This window comes from Pituophis catenifer, unplaced genomic scaffold, assembly GCF_029215685.1.
Source record: "Pituophis catenifer annectens isolate HBS135680 unplaced genomic scaffold, rPitCat1.0.hap2 SCAF_4, whole genome shotgun sequence".
Classification (NCBI taxonomy): domain Eukaryota; kingdom Metazoa; phylum Chordata; class Lepidosauria; order Squamata; family Colubridae; genus Pituophis; species Pituophis catenifer.
The window spans coordinates 62,740,880-62,763,224 of NW_027256884.1; the positions used below are offsets into that span (position 1 = coordinate 62,740,880).

Here is a 22,345-nt window from a genome sequence, read left to right on the forward strand (position 1 = left end):
CTTCATGACGATTTGAAAGAAGATTTAAAAGAAGTGAAAGAGATGATTGGGAAAAATGAAGAAAGGATTCAAAAAGTAGAGGAAAAAGTGGACTTGACAGAAAAGAAAGTGGAAGAATTAGAGGAAAAATTGACATCAGTGGACAAAAACCAAGAGCGAACAATTATTTCTCTGGGAATGGATAGATCTGATTATTATTTAAGATTTCAAAATATAGAGGAAGAGGAAGGAGAAAATTTGCCGGATGTGTTGGCAGAGATGTTGGCAGAAGTGCTGGAACAACCTAAGAAGATATTAAATGAGATGGATGAGGTTTTTAGAGTACACACAAGATATGCAATGAGAAATAAGTTACTGAGAGATGTCCATGTAAGATTCACAAAGAAAGTGATAAAAACAGAGATACTACAAATAACTAGAAACACTGCAATGAAATATAAAAATATAGAGATAGTGGTGCTGAGACAAATACCTAGAAGAGTTAGAGATTTGAGGAAAGAAAACCATTTCTTAACAAGGCTTTTAATTACAAAAGGAGTGAGTTTTAGGTGGTTAATCCCAGAAGGAATATTGGTGACATGGCAAGAACAAAGACATAGATTAGATTCCACTGAAAAAGCAACAGCATTTTATGAGTAATATTGGGGTCCGTTAGAAGATGGAAAAATGGCAGAAGCAAGAGGAACTGGATATCAAGAGGCAAGCATAAAAGAGAACAAAAGAACAGGAAGAAAGAGCAATGAGAGAAGGAGCAAGAGCAAAAGAACAAAGAGAGACAAGAGCGACAAGATCGAAAGCTAGTAATAAGTAAAACATGGAAGAAGAAATAAAAGCAATATCAATAAATGTAAATGGGTTGAATTCGGTGTCAAAAAGAAATCGAATTTTAAACAAATTAAATAAATTAAAGATGGACATTATGTGTTTACAAGAAGTACACATCAGAAAAGAACACATAAAATTATTAAAATATTCAAAATTAGGAGTTTTATTTACTTCATTGATACAACAAAGCAAAAGAGGAGTAGCAGTATATATAAAAGAAAAACTAGAGCCTAAACTAGTATTTGACGATGACGAAGGGAGGATATTGATGGTGGAAACAAGAATGAACTTTAAACAAATACTCTTAATAGCGTTATATGCTCCAAATGATAAACAGGAAGAATTTTATGGGAAGTTATACAGAAAAATATTAGAATTGGAATATGAAAATATATGCATAATGGGTGACTTTAATGCAGTAACGGATGTTGATTTGGATTATAAAACGACAAAAATAAATAAGAAACCCAGAAAAAACACGTCTGAAGACTTTTTTCACAATGATAGAGGAATTAAGTATACAAGATGTATGGAGAAATAGACATTTGAAAGAAAAATATACCTTTTATTCAAATAGACACTTGTTATGGTCCAGGATAGACATGATATGGATGCCATCAGATCTAATAGACACTATACAAGAAATAAATATTGACTCAAATCTTTGGGCCGATCACAATCCACTTATAATAACATGGAAAGGACAAAGGAAAAAGTATAGATGGACTTTGAATCAAACAATTCTAAATGAAAAAGAATTTCAACAATTTATGGAAAAAGAATTGGGAGTTTTTCTTCAAAATAAACAAAAGATACATCACTTCAGAATGTATGGGATACAATGAAAGCATATATTAGAGGCCTGGCAATAACGTATTTGGGAAAAAAGAATAAAAAGAAAAGACAAACACAGAAGAAATTGGAAGAGGAATATAAGAGACTGGAGAAAGAATTACAAGAAAATCCACAACTAAACAACAAATGGAATTGAAAAAACATGAAATAAATTTAATTCAAGAAGAATTTTTGGCATATAAATTAAGGTCAGCCAAACAGAATTTCTTTGAAAATGCAAATAAGCTAGGTGGATGGTTGGCATATAAAAAAAAAAAAAAAAAAGAGAAGAAATTAATTAATCAATTACAAGATGAAGAAGGAAGTATATGTTATAAAAATGAAGAAAAGGAAAAAAAATTCAAAATTATTATGAGAGACTATATAACCAAGAGATGATGCTTGATGGAAAGATAAAACAATTTTTAGAGAAATTTGACCTACCTAAAATGTCTGAACAATACAAGAAAGCCTTAGAGGAAAGAATATCAATGATGGAATTGACAGGAGCAATTAAAAACAAAAACAAAAAAACAAACAAAAAAACAAAAACAAAACAAAAAAAAACGGGAAAACACCGGGTCCAGATGGATTACCAGCAGAACTATATAAATATTTCAAGAGGTGTTAAGTAATGTAATGTTGGAATTATTTAATGAACTTTTGGTGAAGGCAAAGATACCAGATTCTTGGATGGAGGCGTATATCACACTTATATCTAAAGACAATACAGATTTACAAGTCAAAAACTATAGACCAGCGGTTCTCAACCTGGGGGTCGCGACCCCTTTGGGGGTCAAACGGCCATTTCACAGGGGTTGCCAAAGCCTTCTCTCGCCCCCCCCCCCACGCCTTTACTCACCCTCACCCTCTGCCTCTGTTGGATCGCCCCATCACCGTTCGCTTACCCCGCCCACTCCCAAACTATTGCTGCCTCCGGAGTCCCAGCTGATGCTAGAAGGAAAAAAACTTTAAATTCTTGCCGCGGGGCTTCAAAGAGCTAGCTGCAAAGAGGTAAATTCCTGGAGCAATTTTTTTTCCCCCTAGCTATGCTGAAAAGCGAAAGCGAAAGCAGGGTCTTTGTTGCAACGTGACAAAATGAGGCAGAGAGATTTCTTTTTCTTTTTCCTCACCAAAAAAGGTAGGTACAAAACTGCAAACAATGGGAAATTTAGGGCAAGAGGAGGTTCAAGATTTTAAAACACAAAACAAAAAAAGCTCTATTTAACTAGGGAATTGTAATAATTGAGATACTATTAATTGTATATTGTGTTGAAAGCAGAAATGGTTAAGTTGTGGTTTGGAGGAATATATGGGGGAAATTATTTGGTTTATTATTATTGGTAAATATAATTAATTGATTTGTAAGAAATTGGATTGCATGGAAATAATTGGAATATTCATGTTCATATTGATTAATATACAAAAAAGATAGTTATATAACTAATTGATTAATATTAAAATGTTGCATTTGTATTAAACAACTGTATTACATAATTAACCAATGTGAGGATGGATATAAAAATAGATGACAATGCGAAGTGGTATAATATAGAATAGAAGGGAAAAATTGAATTTGATTAAGATTAGAGATGAGGATGAAGGGTAATATTGGTTTTTTAAAAAAATAGATGAGGAATAAATATGGTAAAAAGGAAATATAGAAATTGTAAATTTAATTGAAATGACTAAATACTGTGTTGGAAGAAATATCCTTCTGGGTTCTGCTCCAAGTGGGGAAAAAGACACTGGAAACATGGAGACTGCTTGGAAAGATGTTTTAATGGTGGACAGGATCACATGGCTTGATGGGGCCCATTGTGTTAGTTTCCGTTGCTATTGTGTTGCAAATGTCCTTTGACAAAGGATTGACTTTCTGCCTCTGGCCCATTAACAAAGGGTGGGGGGCAGGAAGGTGGGAGCTGCTTTGTCTGTAAAATATGCTTTTCCATTTCTCATCCAGGGAAATATAATATTCTGCCTTTTTAATATTTCCCAAAATATTTCATTCTTCTAGGAAAGGGGTGGGTGCTAACTTCCTACAACTGTTTAAATTTGTGGACCGGCCAAATACTCTGTTCAAAAAAAATACGTTGTATGTTTGTATGTGTGTTTCTAATTATTGCTATTTATTGCTATTTGTTCTCTTTTATTCTTTAAAGTTTAACAATTCATTCTTTATCTTAATATCTTTATATTTGTTTGGGGTTGGCTTTCTTCCCTTTCATCTTTTTTATTGTACAGCAATCTTTCTCCTCAAACCTACCACTTCTGTCTTTTCTTTCTTACTTACTTTCTCTTCCCCCCCTCTTCTTCTTCTCCCTACTTCCTCTTTCTCCTTCTCCTTCTCTCTTCCTCCCTTTCTTACCTTCACTCCTATTCTAATTTCTCTTCCCTTCCTTCATCCCTTTCTATTGCTGTATCCTTTTATGCATATGGACTACTCAGAGGGCTGAAAAAGTTTTTTTGACTGGTCCTCACACTTTTGACCAGTCCTCGAACTTACGACTGTCCTCACAATTTATGTTTTTGCCCTATCTTGTCACCATGGTGAAGAGAAGCAGTTATGAAATGAGTGACACGGTTGTTAAGAATGGTACAATGGGCATAAATGATGACCAGTCATAACTGTGAAGACCGGTCAAAAGTGCGAGGACCTGTCAGAAATCACTTTTTTCAGCCCTCTGGGTAGTCCTTTTGTGCACAGAGACTACTCAGAGGGCTGAAAAAGTTATTTTTGACTGGTCCTCGCACTTTTGACCAGTCCTCGAATTTACGACTGTCCTCACATTTTATGTTTTTTGCCCTATCTTATACCATGTTGAAGAGAAGAAGTTGTGAAATGAGTGACATGGTTGTTAAGAATGCTGCACAGGCATAAATGTGAGGATGGTCATAAGTGTGAGGACCAGTCAAAAGTGCGAGGACCTGTCAGAAATGACTTTTTTCAGCCCTCTGAGTAGTCCCTATACACATAGCCATGGCCACCCGGTCACATGACCAGCTAGCCATGCCCACCCAGTCACATGACCTCCAAGCCACGCTCACAAAATAAGCCACGCCCACAGAACCGGTAGTAAAAAAAAATTTAGAACCCACCCCTGGTTGGGATTCACCACAACATGAGGAACTGTATTAAAGGGTCGCGGCATTAGGAAGGTTGAGAACCACTGCTATAGACCGATCTCATTGTTGAACGTGGACTATGTCACTGCGTTTTTGTATTTACCAGCTGAGCTCATTATTTCTGGACTGTCAGACTTTCCGTAGGTTGCCAACTTTTGTTATCAGTAAGCTAATTACGTGTATCCGCATTCTTTTCTTTCCACTTCACACTTTTCTTTCTTCTCTTGCCAAGAGACGTCCGGCTGCTGAGAAGTAGCCGATAGCAATTTTACAAAAATGTAACAGTTAAATTTTAGATAGTTAGATGTTTTATTTTCTTTACAATAAATAAGTTTATTAGAAGATGTATTCCGGTTTTATTTTATCAAAAGTATACACAAGGAGAATGCCACGATCCAGCAATTACCCCAGGAAGGTAACGGGGCTAATTACCTCTGACACTGGTAGCAAGACAATGGTTGATTTATGGCTTTTCCTTGCTTGCTATTTTGATAATTAGACCTCTAGGCTAGTTTAGCCAGATGATTATTTTGCGACTGCGGAACGCTGATTAATTGTCTGCTAATATGCCGAGCAAGAAGAAAAAGGGCAAAATGAAACTCAGAGCATTCCCTATTGATGATTTCAACCTCTCCTACGAAGAAGAGGCAGAAAGGAGGTTTTCAAGTTTCCGGCTGCTCGCTTCAGCCACCTGGCTAGAAGGAGCCGTGGGAGGAGAAGAAATGGATGAAATGCTCTTACAAAGGGTTCAGAAGGAAGATAAAGGCGAAACACTACAACTGAGGTCAGTAATGCCCCCTTCCAATTATGCAGTCGCCCCAGAACCTTCTGAATTTGTAATGCTTGGTGCAGGGCCAGATTTTCCACAAACAGCAAAGCGTTTTTCCTCCCACGCAGAAAGAGAAACAATTTATTATCCCTCTCAAACCTGGTCACTACTAAAGAGCAAGCTATAAGAAACTATCGTGACCAGATAGAAATTTTTGAACGTAAGCTATCTCAGACAAAAATGGCTTTATCTATGCTTGAGCAAGATAAGAGAGAGTCTAGTGCTTTCAAAATCTCTAAAAACGCCATTTTGCCTTCTTCTCCCTCAGAGCCAAAGACACACCCCCTTGGTGGATTTTCTGTCAGGCCAATCAGAACAGAGAGCTGTGCACATGTCACATTTGTCACATGGTGATCATCTCTATTCTCAAATTACAAATGCCACGAAAGCAGAAAGAGCTGAGCTGCCCGAAACTAAAGTTGCAGCACCATCTGCTGGCAAAAGTAATTTACTAGAGAAAGCTGATTTGAGAGAGCAATTACAATTATTGCAGAAGACTCTATTAGAGTCATCTCTATTAGAGATGTCTTTAACTCACTCAGAGATTCAGGCTGCAATGCCACAAGTGTCTCCACAGGCTCAATCTCCAGCACCGCCTGGTGGTGCTGGTGTCCTTTTAGATGGAACACAACAAAGCTTAATACAGCAAAGGCAAATGACTGTGTCTCCAGCAGGTCATGTTAATATTGCAGCTCAAATGCCACAGCAACCACAAATGCATGCACACGTGCCTCCAGCTGTACAACCAGGGTCAGCTCCTGGTCTACCTCCAGCGCAACAAGTGCCTTTACTTCCACAGCCAGCACCTCAAATGCACATTCCTCAACAGGCACCTTCTGTTGCTCCACTGGCTGGTGAGTCAAAATTAAAGATGTCAGGGCAGAATTACAAGGCCTGGGTCAGTGAGATTGGATTGTTACTTCATAGAGACGGTACTCACTGTATGTTTTTTAATCCTCCTGCTCAGCCATGGACTCCTGCAATAAGAGACTTAGAAACTAAAGCCTGCACAACATTATTGATGTCCATGGATACTGAACTGCAGGTTACTTTTTCGCCTGATGCAACGGCCCAACAAATTTGGGCCCAACTGGAAAATTGCTACAGGCCTGTTTCAATTGAGTCTTCATGTTTGCTCATGTCTGAATACCATGGTTCAAGATTGAAACCCGGTGAACAAATTGGACGACATTTGACCAAACTGAAAGGACTGAGAAAAGAATTGAGAGAAAGAGGTTATAATATTGATGATATTCAAATGATCAGCATTATTATTAACTGAGTCCAAAAGGAGAAGGGCGGTATAGAAATTTGAATAATAAATAATAATAATAATAATAATAATAATAAATAAACTCTTTGAATTATGAATGGAAAGATGCCATTACAAAGATTAACCAAGTACCTATTGCTCAACGCACAGTGGACAACGTATGCAGACTTTTAATTGAAGAAGAAGCACTCATGTTAGCCATGCCACACTTGAGAGGACCACCCGCATCAAGAGCTCCAGCTAGGTGCCCCTTCCGAGGAAGGACCTATGCTCCAAGGATGCCAAGATGCCACATCTGTAACCGTGTGGGACATGCCACCCGGGATTGTCCCCAACGAGTTCCAGCTCCCGTCACGTACCAGCCCAGAGGAACAAACTCCAGAGGCAGAGGCAGAGGTGGAAGACAAGGTCGTCGTGGTCTCTGACATGATCCACAAACTCCACTCGCCACATTGGCTTTAACCAATGATCCACAACCTCAACCAGAGTACGACAGACGGCTCCTGTGGACTTTGGACCGTGGTGCAGCTTTGCATGTTACCTACAGAAAGGAACTTTTCACAGACATGCACGAGCCTGAACCTTAACTATGTGAACTTTATTCTTTTTCAAATCATCCTTGTCAGGTCAAAGGAAAAGGAATGGTTTATGTTGAAGAGCTTGATGCATTCATTCCTGATGTTTATTTATTATATACCAACAGCAACTAGTAATTTGCTTAGTCAGAGTCACTTGTCTAGAATGTTAAAGTTCCAGGTTCACCACCTTGAAAAAGCAAGTTACATAGTTAAAGATGGAGATATTATTGCTGAAATCATATTAATTGGTGGTGTTTATAACTTAAAGCCAAAGCCTAAACTGCAAACACAGGCAAGTATACAAACTCCAAAAAGGGAGAGCACAGGCCCAGAGAGAGATGCTCCAGTGAGAGATCCTGTTGCTGCTCCAAAGGCTCCTAAAGCCAACAAAAAGAAAATTGGGAAACAGGTTGCTCAGAGCAAGCCTGAGGTTCCTCATAAAACTGTTAATGTTGAAAATTCACTAACTGGTAAACCTTTGCATTCCAGGTATATCCATAAGTGGCATAGAAGATTGGGGCATGCCAGTTTCCGTGTTCTTAGGAAGATGCCGGAGTTCACAAAAGGTTTGGATCTAAAGGGGTGTAAGGTGTTTTTGGATTGTGCTGTCTGCAAAAGGGCCAAATCCAAAGCAGCAGCCATTCCAAAACACGCTACACGCCTGTCAACACGCAGTTTTGATTTGGTACATACTGACATAGTTGGTCCATTTCTGCCAACAATTGGTGGTAGAAAATATTTTCTAACAATTGTTGATAATTACTCTAGATATGGATATGTGTATCCTATGAAAGAAAAATCTGAGACCTTTCAGATCTTTAAAGACTTTGCTCCTCTTGTTTCTAGCCAACACGGAGTAAGCATCGCCAGAATCCAGAGTGACCGTGGTGCCGAGTTCATGTCTCAGCGTTTCCAGGACTGGATGCGTAAGAATGGAATTCTTCATCAGACTTCGGCCCCGCACACACCGGCTCATAATGGGGTCGTAGAGAGAAGACAAGGGGTCCTACAAACCATGATGCGTTGTCTCCTAGAAGACACCAATCTCAGTAACCCTTACTGGGGTGAAGCTATTAAATATGCAAATTACATTGTGAACCGTACTTGGAGCAGTGTAATAAATCAGACTCCTTTCTTCATGTTGTATGGCTATAAGCCCGAACTCAAAAACATCCATATTTTTAGTTCATACGCTATGGTGAACATTCCCTTAGCTCAAAGAAGGAAAGGAGGTCCAACAGCAAAGAGACTGAGATTTATGGGTATTGATGATAACTCAAAATGTAGTAAATTTATTGACTCTAAACGTGTAATAGTGTCTTCCCAATCTGCCAATTTTGAGGAAGATATTGACTGGTCCAGGATTCATTCCAATGATCCTGGAGTTTATTTTCCTAGAGATGATACTGCTGACGCCATGCAGCCTGATGACCAAGATTCACAGGCAAATGTTCCATTCACCAGTTCTTCTCAACCTGATGTTCTGTCTTCGCAAGCCGTGGATGCTGACGCTAGCGACGAATGTGAGGACGAGGACGAAGCAGAAGAAAACTGGATTGTTGTTCCGAGACGTTCCAAGAGGGCCACAAAAGGAATCCCTCCACAACGATATTCTTGGCAACTGACAAAAGCACCCTTGCCTTTGATTTGCAATGTTACACTACCACCTGATAATTTCACACAAATCAAGCAGCTTCCTGATTCAGAGCAAGACAAATGGTATGAAGCAATGCAGGTTGAAATGGACAGTCTAAAGAAACTTAAAGTGTTTACACCTGCAAAACCTCCAGCAAACAAAAGGGTCATTGGCACTCGATGGGTCTACAGAATCAAAAAGAAGCAAATGGTGAGTCATTGTACAAGGCCAGACTTGTAGCTCAGGGTTTCGCTCAACGTTATCCTGAGGACTACACAAATACCTATTCACCGACAGTCCGAACTGAAAGTGTAAAAATTGCTTTAGCAACTGCAACTATCCTTGGTTTAGAAGTTTTCCAGTTCGATGTTGACACGGCTTATCTACATGCAGACCTAGATGAAGAGATCTACGTGAGAAGTCCTCCAGGATTCCGACAGCAAGAAGGGGATACCTGGTTTCTAAACAAAAGTCTTTATGGTCTGAAACAGTCTGGTTTAATGTGGTACTTATGTCTTACTGACAAATTAAATTCAATGGGCTTTATTAAGTCCGAAACTGATGAGTGCGTATTCACAAAAAGATCTTACAATGCATATGAGATAGTTCTTGTTTATGTTGATGATATTGTTTATATTGGTCCAAATAAGCAAATGAGTGAAATTTTTGCCGAAGCTTTGCAGAGATACTTCACATTGAAATCATTGGGTCATATTAGCACTTATTTAGGTGTTCAGATTGAAAAAACACAGAAGAGGTTTAGTCTTTCACAAGAAGATAAAATTGAACAAATTTTGCATCACTGCAACATGAAGGATGCTAACACAACAAAGACACCCATGCAAATAGATTTTCACATCTTGACACATGAAGCAAGTCCTGAGTTCGAGGATCAAACACTTTATCGTTCAGTTATTGGGTCACTGTTGTATATTAGTAGTTGGACCAGACCCGACATTGCACTTAGTGTTAACCTCTTGTCTCGACATGTAGGTAAGGCAAAACAGTTTCATTGGTCATGTATTAAGAAATTATTGAAATACCTAAAGTACACTAAACATATGAAGTTATTGTTAGAACCAACACATACTGATTATGCAGAATTATGTTGTTATGCAGATTCTGATTGGGCAAGTGATAAGAAATCACGTAAAAGTACTTCAGGTTATATGATGTTCTTAAATGGATGTCCTGTTTATTGGCAAGTACGTAAACAGAATTTTGTTTCTTGTTCATCTACTGAAGCTGAATATGCTTGTGTTTCAGATGCATGTAATTCTCTAACTTGGTTTGATGCTTTGGTCACAGATATCTGGACACACCCGATCCGACCAATCACAGTGATGGAAGACAATGAATCGGTGGTTTATATTTCTGAATCACATTTCACAGGTTCTAGGTCCAGACACATTGACATCCGTTACCAAAACATAAAACAATTAGTGAAAAAAGGTTTTGTTAAAATGCAGTATCTACACATGATCAGATTGCAGATATGCTCAACAAACCGCTTCCAGCAGCTCAACATGAGTATCTGCATAAGAAGATGTGCCTTATTTGATGATGTACTTGATATTTGCTCAACTGGCAAAAGAAGGGGTTGTCACTGCGTTTTTGTATTTACCAGCTGAGCTCATTATTTCTGGACTGTCAGACTTTCCGTAGGTTGCCAACTTTTGTTATCACTAAGCTAATTACGTGTATCCGCATTCTTTTCTTTCCACTTCATACTTTTCTTTCTTCTCTTGCCAAGAGACGTCCGGCTACTGAGAAGTAGCCGATAGCAATTTTGCAAAAATGTAACAATTAAATTTTAGATAGTTAGATGTTTTATTTTCTTTACAATAAATATAGTTTATTAGAAGATGTATTCCAGTTTTATTTTATCAAAAGTATACACAAGGAGAATGCCACGATCCAGCAATTACCCCAGGAAGGTAACGGGGATAATTACCTCTGACAGACTATAAGATCTTTGCTTCAGTAATGGCAAAGGCTCTTAAATGAGTTTATTCATATGGATCAAAATGAGTTTTTACCTAAGAGACAAATTAGAGACCATATGAGGATAATTCTTAATACCTTGGAATACTATGAGGCACATCCAGAAAAACAAATGGCGATGATGTTTCTAGATGCACAAAAAGCATTTGATAATTTGAACTGGCAATTTATGATAGAACAATTACAGATGGTGGAATCTGGGGAGAGATTTACAGATATGATAAAAACAATCTATAGTAAACAATCAACAAAAATAATGATGAATGGAGAGATGACATATAATGAAAGGCACAAGGCAAGGATGTCCGTTATCTCCATTGTTATTTGTATTAAGATTAGAAGTGTTAAATAGAAATATAAGACAAAATGAAGAAATAAAAGGAATGAAAATTAAGAAAGAAGAATATAAATTACAAGCCTTTGCAGATGATTACTTTTTATCTTGGAGGAGCCTCAAACAACGGGTCCTAAACTATTAAAACAAATAGAAGAGTATGGAGAAGTGGCAGGACTAAAAATAAAGAAAAAACAAAAATATTGGTCAAAAATATCACAGAAAAACAGAAAAGAGGATTGACAGAGAAAATAAATATTCAAATTGTGAAGAAAATAAAATATTTAGGAATATATTTAACCTCAAGATGTGTAACGATAAAGGAAGATAATTATTATAAACTAAAAAAACAAACTGACTAAGACTTGGAGAAATGGAAAAAATTACAATTATCATTAATGGGTAAGATTGCGATAATAAAGATGAACATAATACCGAGACTATTGTTCCTATTTCAGACAATATTGATAAAAGTGGAAAAGACATATTTTGATCATCTCAATAAAATAGTAAGGAAATTTATATGGCAAGGGAAAAAAGCGAGAATCAATATAAAACTCTTGCAAGATGCGAGACTACGTGAAGGATTTGGACTAACGAATTGGGAATTGCAGTACTTTCCGGCGTATAAGACGACCCCTGATTTTTCCTGTTAAAATATAGGGTTTTGGCTATACTCGCCATATAAGACCACCCCTCTTCCAACGCACACCAAATAAAAATTAAAAAACATCAACTGGCTCACCCACAATGTAAAAGCAGCTGTGCTAGACCCAAAATTGCCCCTGCAACAAGCAGGAACCTCACACAGCCACAAAAAGCCCCAAAACCCAACTTTCACACTTTACACACACAAAATTCCACATACAGCTTTGTGAGTTTTTGTGTGTTTGTGTAGTTAGAGTGAAACACTACAGAAACACACTAAATCTCAGAAAGCTGCAGAAATTTTATTTTATTTTATTTTATTTTATTTTATTTTATTTTATTTTTATTTTTATTTTTATTTTTATATGAAAGCTAAATTTAAAACTTCCTAAACTTTAAATGGCTAGGTCTAAAAAAGAACAACTAAAAAAAACCCCCAATTAACTATTTTTTTTAAAGCTCCCAAAGGGGAAAAAAACTTACCCAATAGAACAGGGGTCTCCAACCTTGGCAACTTTAAGACTTGTAGACTTCAACTCCCAGAATTCCTCAGCCAGCTTTGGCTGAGGAATTCTGGGAGTTGAAGTCCACAACTCCCTGCCTGCTTGATTGCAGGCAGTGAGTTGCTTGCTGATGGAATGGATTGCAGCAAGCGAAGCAAGGCAAGCGTTGCGACTAGCAGCTAAGGTAAGCAAGCTGGAGGGGGAAAACTTTTTTCCTTTTACATGGCTCTGGCGATCCAAGCTGAGTTGCCTGATTAGCAGGCAACTCAGCTGGGATGGTCAGAGCTTGGCTCGTCAGAGCCTTTCGGGCTGGTCTGCCTGGTTACAGGAGAACGACACCCGGCGTATAAGACGACCCCTGACTTTTGAAAAGATTTTCATGTGTTAAAAAGTCATCTTATACGCTGGAAAATACGGTATATTATCAGGCTGCAACGTTGACTTGGATGAGAGAATGGACTGGACTAAGAAATATAAGACTATTAACTTTGGAAGGTCATGATTTACAATTGGGATGGCATGCCTTTTGGTATGGCATCTTATCATACCTTATGGTATGGCAGGAGCAAGATACATACTTATTTCCAAAGACATTATGTAAGAAATGCATTGTTATTAGCGTGGGAGAAGATTAGAGATAAATATTATTTGAAAATACCAGCATGGTTATCAACAATGGAAGCATTAATACATCCAAATATTATTAATATTAGAAATATTCTTAGATATAAGGATATTTTAACAGATAAGGGGGAATTGAAAGGGAAACAAGAAATAGAAGAACAAGGGATTGAGATGGACTGGTATACTCATATGCAAATTCAAACAAGGTATGAAAAAGATACTAAACTGTATGGTTTCTATTTAGAAATGACAGAATTGGATAAGATACTCACAGGAACAGATGAACACATAATTAAAAAGATATATAATCGTTTACTTAGAATTGAATTAGAAAAAGAACAGGTAAAAGAAACAATGATAGCATGGGCAAAAAATTTTGGATACTCAAGTGTGTTAGATAAATGGCAACAGCTATGGGAAAGGAATTATAAATTAACAATGTCCACAACATATAAGGAGAAGCAATATAAAATGTTTTACAGATGGCACATGCTACCCAAAAAATTGGCAAAAATGTTTAAAGATAAATTAGCTAAATGTTGGAAATGCCATCAGATAGCAGGATCGTATTATCATATGTGGTGGACGTGTCCAGAAACGAGAAATTATTAGATCAAAATTAAAACATGGTTAGAAGAAATGATACAACAACATATAGATTTAAAACCTGAACTGTTCCTATTGGGTATTTTACCAGAGAAGTTTAGTAAAGAAAATATATATTTGATTATACATGTTATAACTGCAGCGAGGATAGTATTTGCGCAAAGATGGAAAGCAGAGATAATCCCTACAAAGGGAGAAGTAATTAAGAAAATATTGTGCAGAAATGAGTAGATTGACATTGACAATTAAAAAAAGAGAGGAATCAGAATATGTTAAGATATGGGAGCAATTTTACCATTGGTTAGAGAAGAGATATATATAGGATAGATAATAGGTATTAAATGGGGGAGAAATGTTACAGTAAATGAAATTATAATATCAAGATATGATAAAGATTGGAGGAGTAAGAAGACGACATAAAAGATGTACTCAGATGATACACTGAATGATTATGTATTGTATGTTTGTTTGTCTATAAAATATATATATATATATATATATATAAAAAAGGAGTCGTTCCCATGCACTTCTTTTGTGAGGCTTCCAAGCTGAGAGAAAACAGATGGCCTTCACCCCTTGTACATTCCCCAAAGTAAATCAAAGCACAGGGCAGAATAGGTGACAGGGTAAAAGTTATAAACTAGGGAATTACAGGATATATAGGAAATAGGATGAGAGCAGTAAGTGAGTACAAGAATACTGGGTCCCTGACTTCCGGTGGTAATGTCACAACGAAGCGGAGCACTATTTTTTTTCGGCCTGGAGACCCTAGAAGGGCAGCGGCAATCTCAGAGGGATCGGCAAGATAGAGGGGAAGCTCTGGAGATGGCGAGGAGAAGGGCGATCTCCCGCTAGGTGAGTACAAGAATCCGGGGTCCCCTCCCCACTTGAATGTTAGTATCATGATAGGGATCTGACATTCTAAATCATTTCCATACTCAATTAAATATAATACAAGTGAAAGCAAATTCTCGCAGAAAGCATCTGTGCAACCATTATTTTTCATTTTGGCCCCCAGAACTTTAATAACTATGACACATTGCAAACAACTTTTTTTTTTGTTAGGTGCTTCAGCATATAAGATATGTTTCTGGCATAGCAATTGTTTTCTTAGCCAGGGGAGCAGCAAAAGTTTTAAGACACTGTTGAGAGATTTCAGTAGTGAATCCACTTCTCTGAATATTGACATCTATCCAGAAGACAAGGTAGTTGAGTTGATTCCATAGAACAGCTTTGGGAAATACAATAAGCACCAATTGCTATATACTAAAAATAGCTAGAAACAAATTAGGTGGCGATAATTTTGCCAAAAAGTATTTGCTTGATTCTCCTTGGCACTCTTATGCACTTAAATACTACTACTAATAATAATTCCGTTAGAGATTGGAAGCTCTTTTCAGGCTTTTTGCTTTGCTCCAGGGCAGTAACTGATAGAACATAATAATGAAATTTATTAGAACTCTTGTTTTAATTCTACAGATGTTAAAGCACCATTTTCCTTCTAACCCATCCTATCACAAATATTAAAGGAACTATAAATGAAACTCTGGGGAATGTATGTAAGCCCTAGTCTTGTGGTTGCTCACTTCTGACCTATAGTATCTCACGAGCATATATAAAATTTCTCACGATAACACAACAAAATAAAACAAAATGAGCCTTCATGCTATTTTCTATAATGTAGATTGTGTGTGTACACAATAACTAATAACACTGTCATTTTGCCTCCCCTCCAGCAAATTGACTCTGCAAATAAATCAGTCCATATAGAAAAGAGCCCCAGCACAGTAAACAAGAGAAACTTTAAATCAAGAAACAAACATCATGTTTTTGTGTATGAATTTATCATTAATGAGAATATGAATAAAATTATTTTATTACAATTATTTTAAAAAGTGCTTCATTTTTAGCTTACCCATAGATTCTGTAGTCTGACTACCAACACCACGGAGAAGCATTGGCTGATTACTTTCTGACCTCTGTACTGAGGTAGGAGAAGACTGGGTTGTACCATTCACCTTTGCATCTTGAGGCTGAAATACCAGAAATTATGTTTAATTTTACGAGTAACAGCATGATCACGCCCATCATACAGATGTACTGAGAAGTAAATTTCACCAATTTAGGAAGGTTTCCAATATTACCAAGGATTTCAATTTGCATATTTATATTCTATACAATCCTAGAGTACTACATTTTTATTTTGTGATGCAATAAGTACAAGAAAATTAAATTAAAAAGCCACATTATTTCCTATCAAATAAAAGAGAAAAGCAGATGTCTTGCCTGTTCCAATAGCTGTCTTAGCCTATGTAGCTGCGATTCTAGCTGTTTGTTGTGATCCTCCAGGATCTGCATCCTGGTTTCTAGGCGGCCTTTGTGTTGACGAAGCAACTTGGCTTCTGCAATGAGTTCAGCATCTCGAGGACTCTGTGGTGAAATGGGCATCATCTCAGGTGGGGATGGCAGTGGAGATAGTCCTTTGTGATCATGTTGCTGCTTCAGCCGGTCATATTCTGCCTGCAGGTTTCTATTGAAAGAATAAAAATAAATATATCTATGAATATGTGTACTTTTCTATTTTATAGCTGAAAGTAACCTTTTAAAGGTTTAATTTCTACTAAATTAAGGGCTTGAGTCCATGAAAACTGTTATCATAATGGAGTTTCTGCACCAGCTTATATAAAAAAATCATTATATTTCACTGCTAATATTATTGATATATTTTCAGTGCAAATGTTACAAGCCACAGTTCACCAGGTTTGCATGGATTTCTTCAATAGAGACAGACATGCTTCTATAAATTGAAAAGTGGCTCCTATGAAATATCCTTGATATACACTCCTAAGTGATATAAAAGAAAGAAATGATATGAACAATTGACATAGGATGGTCTTACTATTTTGTATCAGGAGACAAAAGCTTGTTGCTTGTTATCTGTTTGCAGTCAATAGTAATAAACATACTTGGAATAAGAAAATTAAGTAATAGAAGTAACAGCTCATCTATTGTTACTGTCTTTTAGATAACAGATTTTACATTGGGGTCTCTGCATATATTCGTCAGCCACATAGGGTTGCCATATAGCCGTGATGGCGAACCTATGGCATGTGTGCCATCAGTGGGCATGCCAGCTCAGCTCCCGCATGCACGCATGCGGCAGCCAGCTGATTTTCGGGCCTTCTGTGCCCACCAGAAGTAGGGAAACAGGCTGGGAGTAGGAAGTAGGGAGAGGCTCTGGAGGCTGGGGACAGCAAAAAACGTCACTTCCTGTCCAACCAGAAGTTGGGAAACGGGCCGTTTCGGGCCTCCGAGGGGGTGGGGAAGGCTGTTTTCACTCTCCCCAGATGCATAGAGAGGATCTGGGGCCAGGTGATAAAGAAAAACGGGCCTACCGGGCCATCGCGTACCGGGAGCAGAGGGGGAGGGGGATCGTGGGTGTATGGCGCATAGAATTATGGGTGTGGCACGCGCAAACCTTCCCCCCCGCCATGGCACACGATGGCAAAAAGGTTAGTCATCACTGCCATACAGGTTTAAACTACTTTTATTGGAACAGCAGAATCTAAGTCTGAATGTGCTTCCTTCTTCTTTGACTTTTATGCTCATGTGAATTAAGGAGCAGCCTGTGTGAGACTTTTGTCAAGTTAGTTTCTTGGAAAGGGTTGAAACCGTACTGGCGTATTGCCTTAGTAATGGATCCTCTCACTGTCATTAAAGTCCATTTTTTGTGCCCTCTATATCCCTACCTCATTGTGTGTGAGTCTTGAGACATGCTGAAATTGCCCCCACTGCCCAGCACTCCCCAAGATTTGCTGCATGCCATTCAACTTTAGGCATTTTTCTCTGGCTGCTGAGAAGCGCACTTGACCTGTCCGAAGCAGCTTGTAGTCATGCAAGGCCTTCTTTTCTGAATCTTCCTTGTGCTGTTCCATAAACCTTATGTGATTTGGAGTACAATACTTCCAAAGCTCTGAGAGAATGCAGCCCATTCTCACAATGATGAAAGATAGCTACCCAAGACTTGCACACCTTGGAAGATGATATGAGGGGGCATTTCTTAGTGGCAACAGTGGCACTAGGGCTCAAGTTGAGGCATGGGGCTGATGGCAGCTGGCTGAGATTGCTGATGTTTGTTTGTTTGTTTGTTTGTTTGTTTGTTTGTTTATTATTTATTGGTTTGATTTATATGCTGCCCTTCTCCGGAGACTTACAATGCGTTAAGCAATAGCCTTAATACTTTTGTATATACCTGCTTAATAGGACTCCCCCCCCCCAAGCGGTGTTCTTTTTTTATACAAAGTCAGTTTATTGCCTCCACAATCTGGGTCCTCATTTTACCTACCTCGAAATGATGGAAGGCTGAGTCAACCTTGAGCCTGGTGAGATTTGAATTTGCAGTAATTGCAGCAGCTGGTGTTACTCAACAGCACTTTAGTCTGCTGCGCCACCAAGGCTCCCCAGACTTTCACTCTAGCCCTGATATTACAGCTCAGTGCTGCTGTGTAGGGTGATCTAGATCAAGAGGAAGACAAGTGTGGGGATTTGGGCAGCATTTCTCAGTGGCAGCAATAATGCTAGGGCTGAAGTTGAGACATGGAATGGTGGCAGCTGGTTTAAGACTTCAGCCCAGCCCCAGCATTGCCACTGAACTTATGTGTGACCTATGCCAGGTCTTCCCCATCTCCCTGTTGAGTCCTTATTTGGGACTCTGTCTGCTTAATAATTAAGCGTGCGAGATACAGCTTTTCGACTCCTTTCGTGCACTTCCACAACCAGAAAGGGCCCAAATTATAAAGCGTCTGACTGCAATTAAATCCAAGCTTTGCAGTCTTTCACTACCTGATAAGGATCCCCTTGGACTTCAGGGAGTCCACACTGATTTATCAGAGGCAATTCCCTCGGCCCTTTCTCCAGAATATCCAATTCGTAAATTTGAAGATCCAGGGCTACTTCAAACCCCGTCTGTTGATGTCACTGAATGTCTGCCAGGTAAGCAACCAACTAATGTTACAAGCATAAACTGGACTGCGTTCAGAGCCCTAAAGCCTCATGAACAAGGCTCGCCTCCCTTCCCCTCTCCCCTGCCTTTGTCTCCCAAGAGGGTGACACTCCCATCTAATAACGGATGTATCTTTTCGGATCTGAAGCGCTCTCTGGAAAAAATTAATTATACAGAATGACTAGCAAACCTGGCATTCCCCCCTTGCACATTTAAATGCCTCTCATGGAACATAGCAGGTTGGGGGAGAAGGTGCGGCACCACAGAATTTATCAACTATATTCAGTCATTTGATGTGGTCCTGCTTCAGGAGACCTGGGCATGTGATAAGATAGCCCTTACAGGATTTACGGCCATTTCTTTGGCTGCTACCAAACAATCTACGACGAGAAGACCTAAGGGTGGCTTAGCTTGCTTGGTCACTACCTCTTTAAAAGTGGAGACAGTGGAGCTGCCCCCCTGTGGCTCCTTAGCTATGGTGTTCCTAATTAAGAGAGGTCGCAGCAAAATGTTAGTATTCAACGTCTACCTTCCCCGGACGGTGAGGCAAGCCAACACTAAGGCTCAATGGGGCGAACTGGAGAGTTATATTACTTGTATTGAAACCAAATTTCCAGCGCTGCACATCTTTATAGGGGGTGACTTTAATGCCCGATTGGGAGGCCAAGTTCCCCCATCGATTGAGGCACTCTACTCCCAAGAAATCTGCCAGGCTATAGGACACCAGATTTCAGCCAGGCATTCTAAGGATGAATTAACAAATTTTGCCAGTGTTCAGCTAGCCCTTTTAGCATCCCAACATAATAAGATAATCCTTAATGGGAGTACCCCAGGCGATCTAGCGGGTGAATTTACTTTCAGTTCTTCATGGGGGAGTAGTGTTATTGATTTTGTGCTGGTTTCCCAGCTACTAAGACAGGCAGTCCATGTCTTTTTTGTGGACTGCCTCACGGAGAGCGACCACTACCCCCTGGTTACAATCATTGGGCATCTGCCTAGGGGCCTCCATATACTGGATCCCTATGTGGCCTCGTATGCAAGGAGGATCAAATGGTCTTCCAAGACTGAAAGAAAGTTCCACTCTCTTTTATCATCTCTGGAGTGTCTTAGCCTATACAATCAGGCCCTAACATGCAGTGATTCAGAGGCAATCTCGTCCTTCGAATCACTAATTAATAGTGTCCAAAGGGAGCTAGGAACTGACCGTAGGCCAAGTGGCCCATATCATCCAAGAAGCAAGCCCTGGTTTGATGAAGAATGTCTGCTGCTTAGGAACAAGATTAGTCAGGTTTACCTGCTTTATCGTAATTGAGGGGATAAACGCCCACCTGTGGACTATTATCGCCTGAAGGGGGAGTATAAAGGATTAATTGCTAAGAAAAAGAGGGCTAAAGAAAATGAGAAGTGGGATTTACTTCTCCTCTCCATCCAGCAGAAGAACACGCGACTATTTTGGCAAATTGTTGCCAGCTCGTTGCCTGGTCATCAAGACTCCCTCTCTGTTGTATCTCCAACGGAGATTGGTAAAACCATTTTGGGTCAATTTTCCAGGCTTCAATAGTCACGACCGGACTTGGACCACAACTGCCCCCTGCAATTCTGGACTGGCATCCCGTGACTCACGCTGAGATTAATGAGTTTATCTCTGAACTCAAGTTAGGCAAAGCCCCTGGCCCTGATGCTATACCTCCCGATTTGCTAAAATCTAATCCTGAGTGGTGGATTCCTCTTTTAGCAACACTCTTCACCCACATTAATATCTCTGGCAGGATCCTGACCTCTTTTGAGTCTAGCAATCATTGTTCCTGTTTTTAAACAAGGAAATAGGAACAACCCAGCCGATTATCATCCTATAAATCTGCTCTCCACCATTGGAAAATTGTATGCTAAATATCTCCAATGCAGACTCCTCACCTGGGTCGAGGAATCCAGTATCATTGGTGCTGAACAGACTGGGTACAAAGCGGGCTGTACCACATTGGACCACTGCTTTGTCCTAGCGCACTTGGTTGATAAATATGCCACCATACCAGGTGGTAAACTTTTTACTGCTTTTATTGATCTAAAGGCAGCGTTTGATTTAATCCCAAGGGAATTGTTGTGATCAAAATTTCTCAAAAGTTCCATTGATAGACATCTTCTATTCTTAATTAGATCCCTATATAATCAGACTTTTAGTCAGGTCAGGTGCGGTTTGCAGGGAGAACTCTCAAATCCTATCCCGATAAAGAGCGGAGTAAAGCAGGGCTGTGTCCTGGCTCCTCTTCTGTTTAACTTATTCTTATCTGACTTGGCCTCTTACATTGGATGTACTGAGTCCCACGCCCCAAATTTGTCAACTACGAAGATCCCGCTTCTCCTTTATGCTGACGATACGGTCCTCCTATCACTGTCAAGGCTTGGTCTGAAAAGGCTACTTTCTGCATTTGGGTCCTACTGCGCTGAGAACCACTTGTCCATTAATTATGACAAATCAAAAGTATTGGTGTTCTCTACAGCCCGGAAGCTATACAACTGGGCTATTAAGGGTAATGCTATTAAGCAGGTTTTCCATTTTAAGTATTTAGGTATCCATTTTCAGAACACCGGTGCTTGGACTAGACATCGAACTCAGGTGCTGAATTCGGCCTCCTGTAGCCATCAGCAGATTTTAAGATTTTTCTATACCCAAGGAGGCCAGTTTATTCCTTCTGCTCTGCATATTTACAAAGCCAAAACCTTGGCCCAAACTCTTTATGGAATTCCTATATGGACATGGGGCTTCAAGGAGTGTATTGAAAGAACTCAGGCTGGTTTTTTTAGGAAACTTTTGGGTCTCCCTCCCTGTGTTGGCTTTGCTCCGATGTACCTGGAATTGGGCATTCGATCAGTCGAATGCATGGCGTGGATTAACACCTTTAAATGGTGGTTTCGGGTGCTCTTTTTGGCAGTCCCCAGTAGCTACCTCTCCCTGGTGTTAGCTGACTCCTATACTTCTCGATGGGAGAGGGAGCTGACGAAGAAACTCCACCTGCTAGGTTTTTCGGGGGATGCCTTGGGAGACTATGGCCTTAAGGATGCCCAATCTAGGGTAGTCCAACGGCTTGTGGACATAGACTTGCAATATCTAAGAGCTAGAGCTAATAAAACCTGCTCCCCTCTGATCTTCAGCCAATTTAACAATTATGGACTGAGGATGGCCTCATATTTTTACACTTTAACCATCCCTAAGTATAGAAGAGTCTTCTCCCTTGCTCGTTTCAACGTCCTGCCCTCAGCATTGCTGGATGGACGATTTAAGAGGCTCCCAATAAGTGAGCGGTTATGCCCCTGTGATAGAGCTGAGGTTGAAACTGTGAAGCATGTTCTTTTATACTGCCCTATGTACAATGCAGGTAGGACTAAATTACTGTCTCTCCTAGAAACAGATCTCTCTGGATTCAATGCTAGTAATTTGACCTTATATTGTTTAGGGGATGCTCCTCACACATTACTTTTCAGGTTTCTAAATTTTTTTTAAGAGCTGTAACTATTAGAGGAGAAC

The 22,345-nt window shown here is 39.3% G+C and overlaps 1 protein-coding gene across 9 annotated transcripts in view; it reads right to left on the bottom strand.

Annotated features, from left to right (window-relative positions):
- The window catches only part of DMD (dystrophin), a 2,096,968-nt gene that overhangs the window by 18,408 nt on the left and 2,056,215 nt on the right, over positions 1-22,345 (bottom strand). For all 9 annotated transcript variants that reach the window (XM_070944209.1, XM_070944203.1, XM_070944204.1 and 6 more), the window contains 2 exons: positions 16,107-16,350; positions 15,736-15,853 (listed from right to left, as the gene is read on the bottom strand). In XM_070944209.1, the coding sequence (XP_070800310.1) occupies positions 15,736-15,853; positions 16,107-16,350 (362 nt within the window). The remainder of the gene's footprint in view (positions 1-15,735; positions 15,854-16,106; positions 16,351-22,345) is intronic.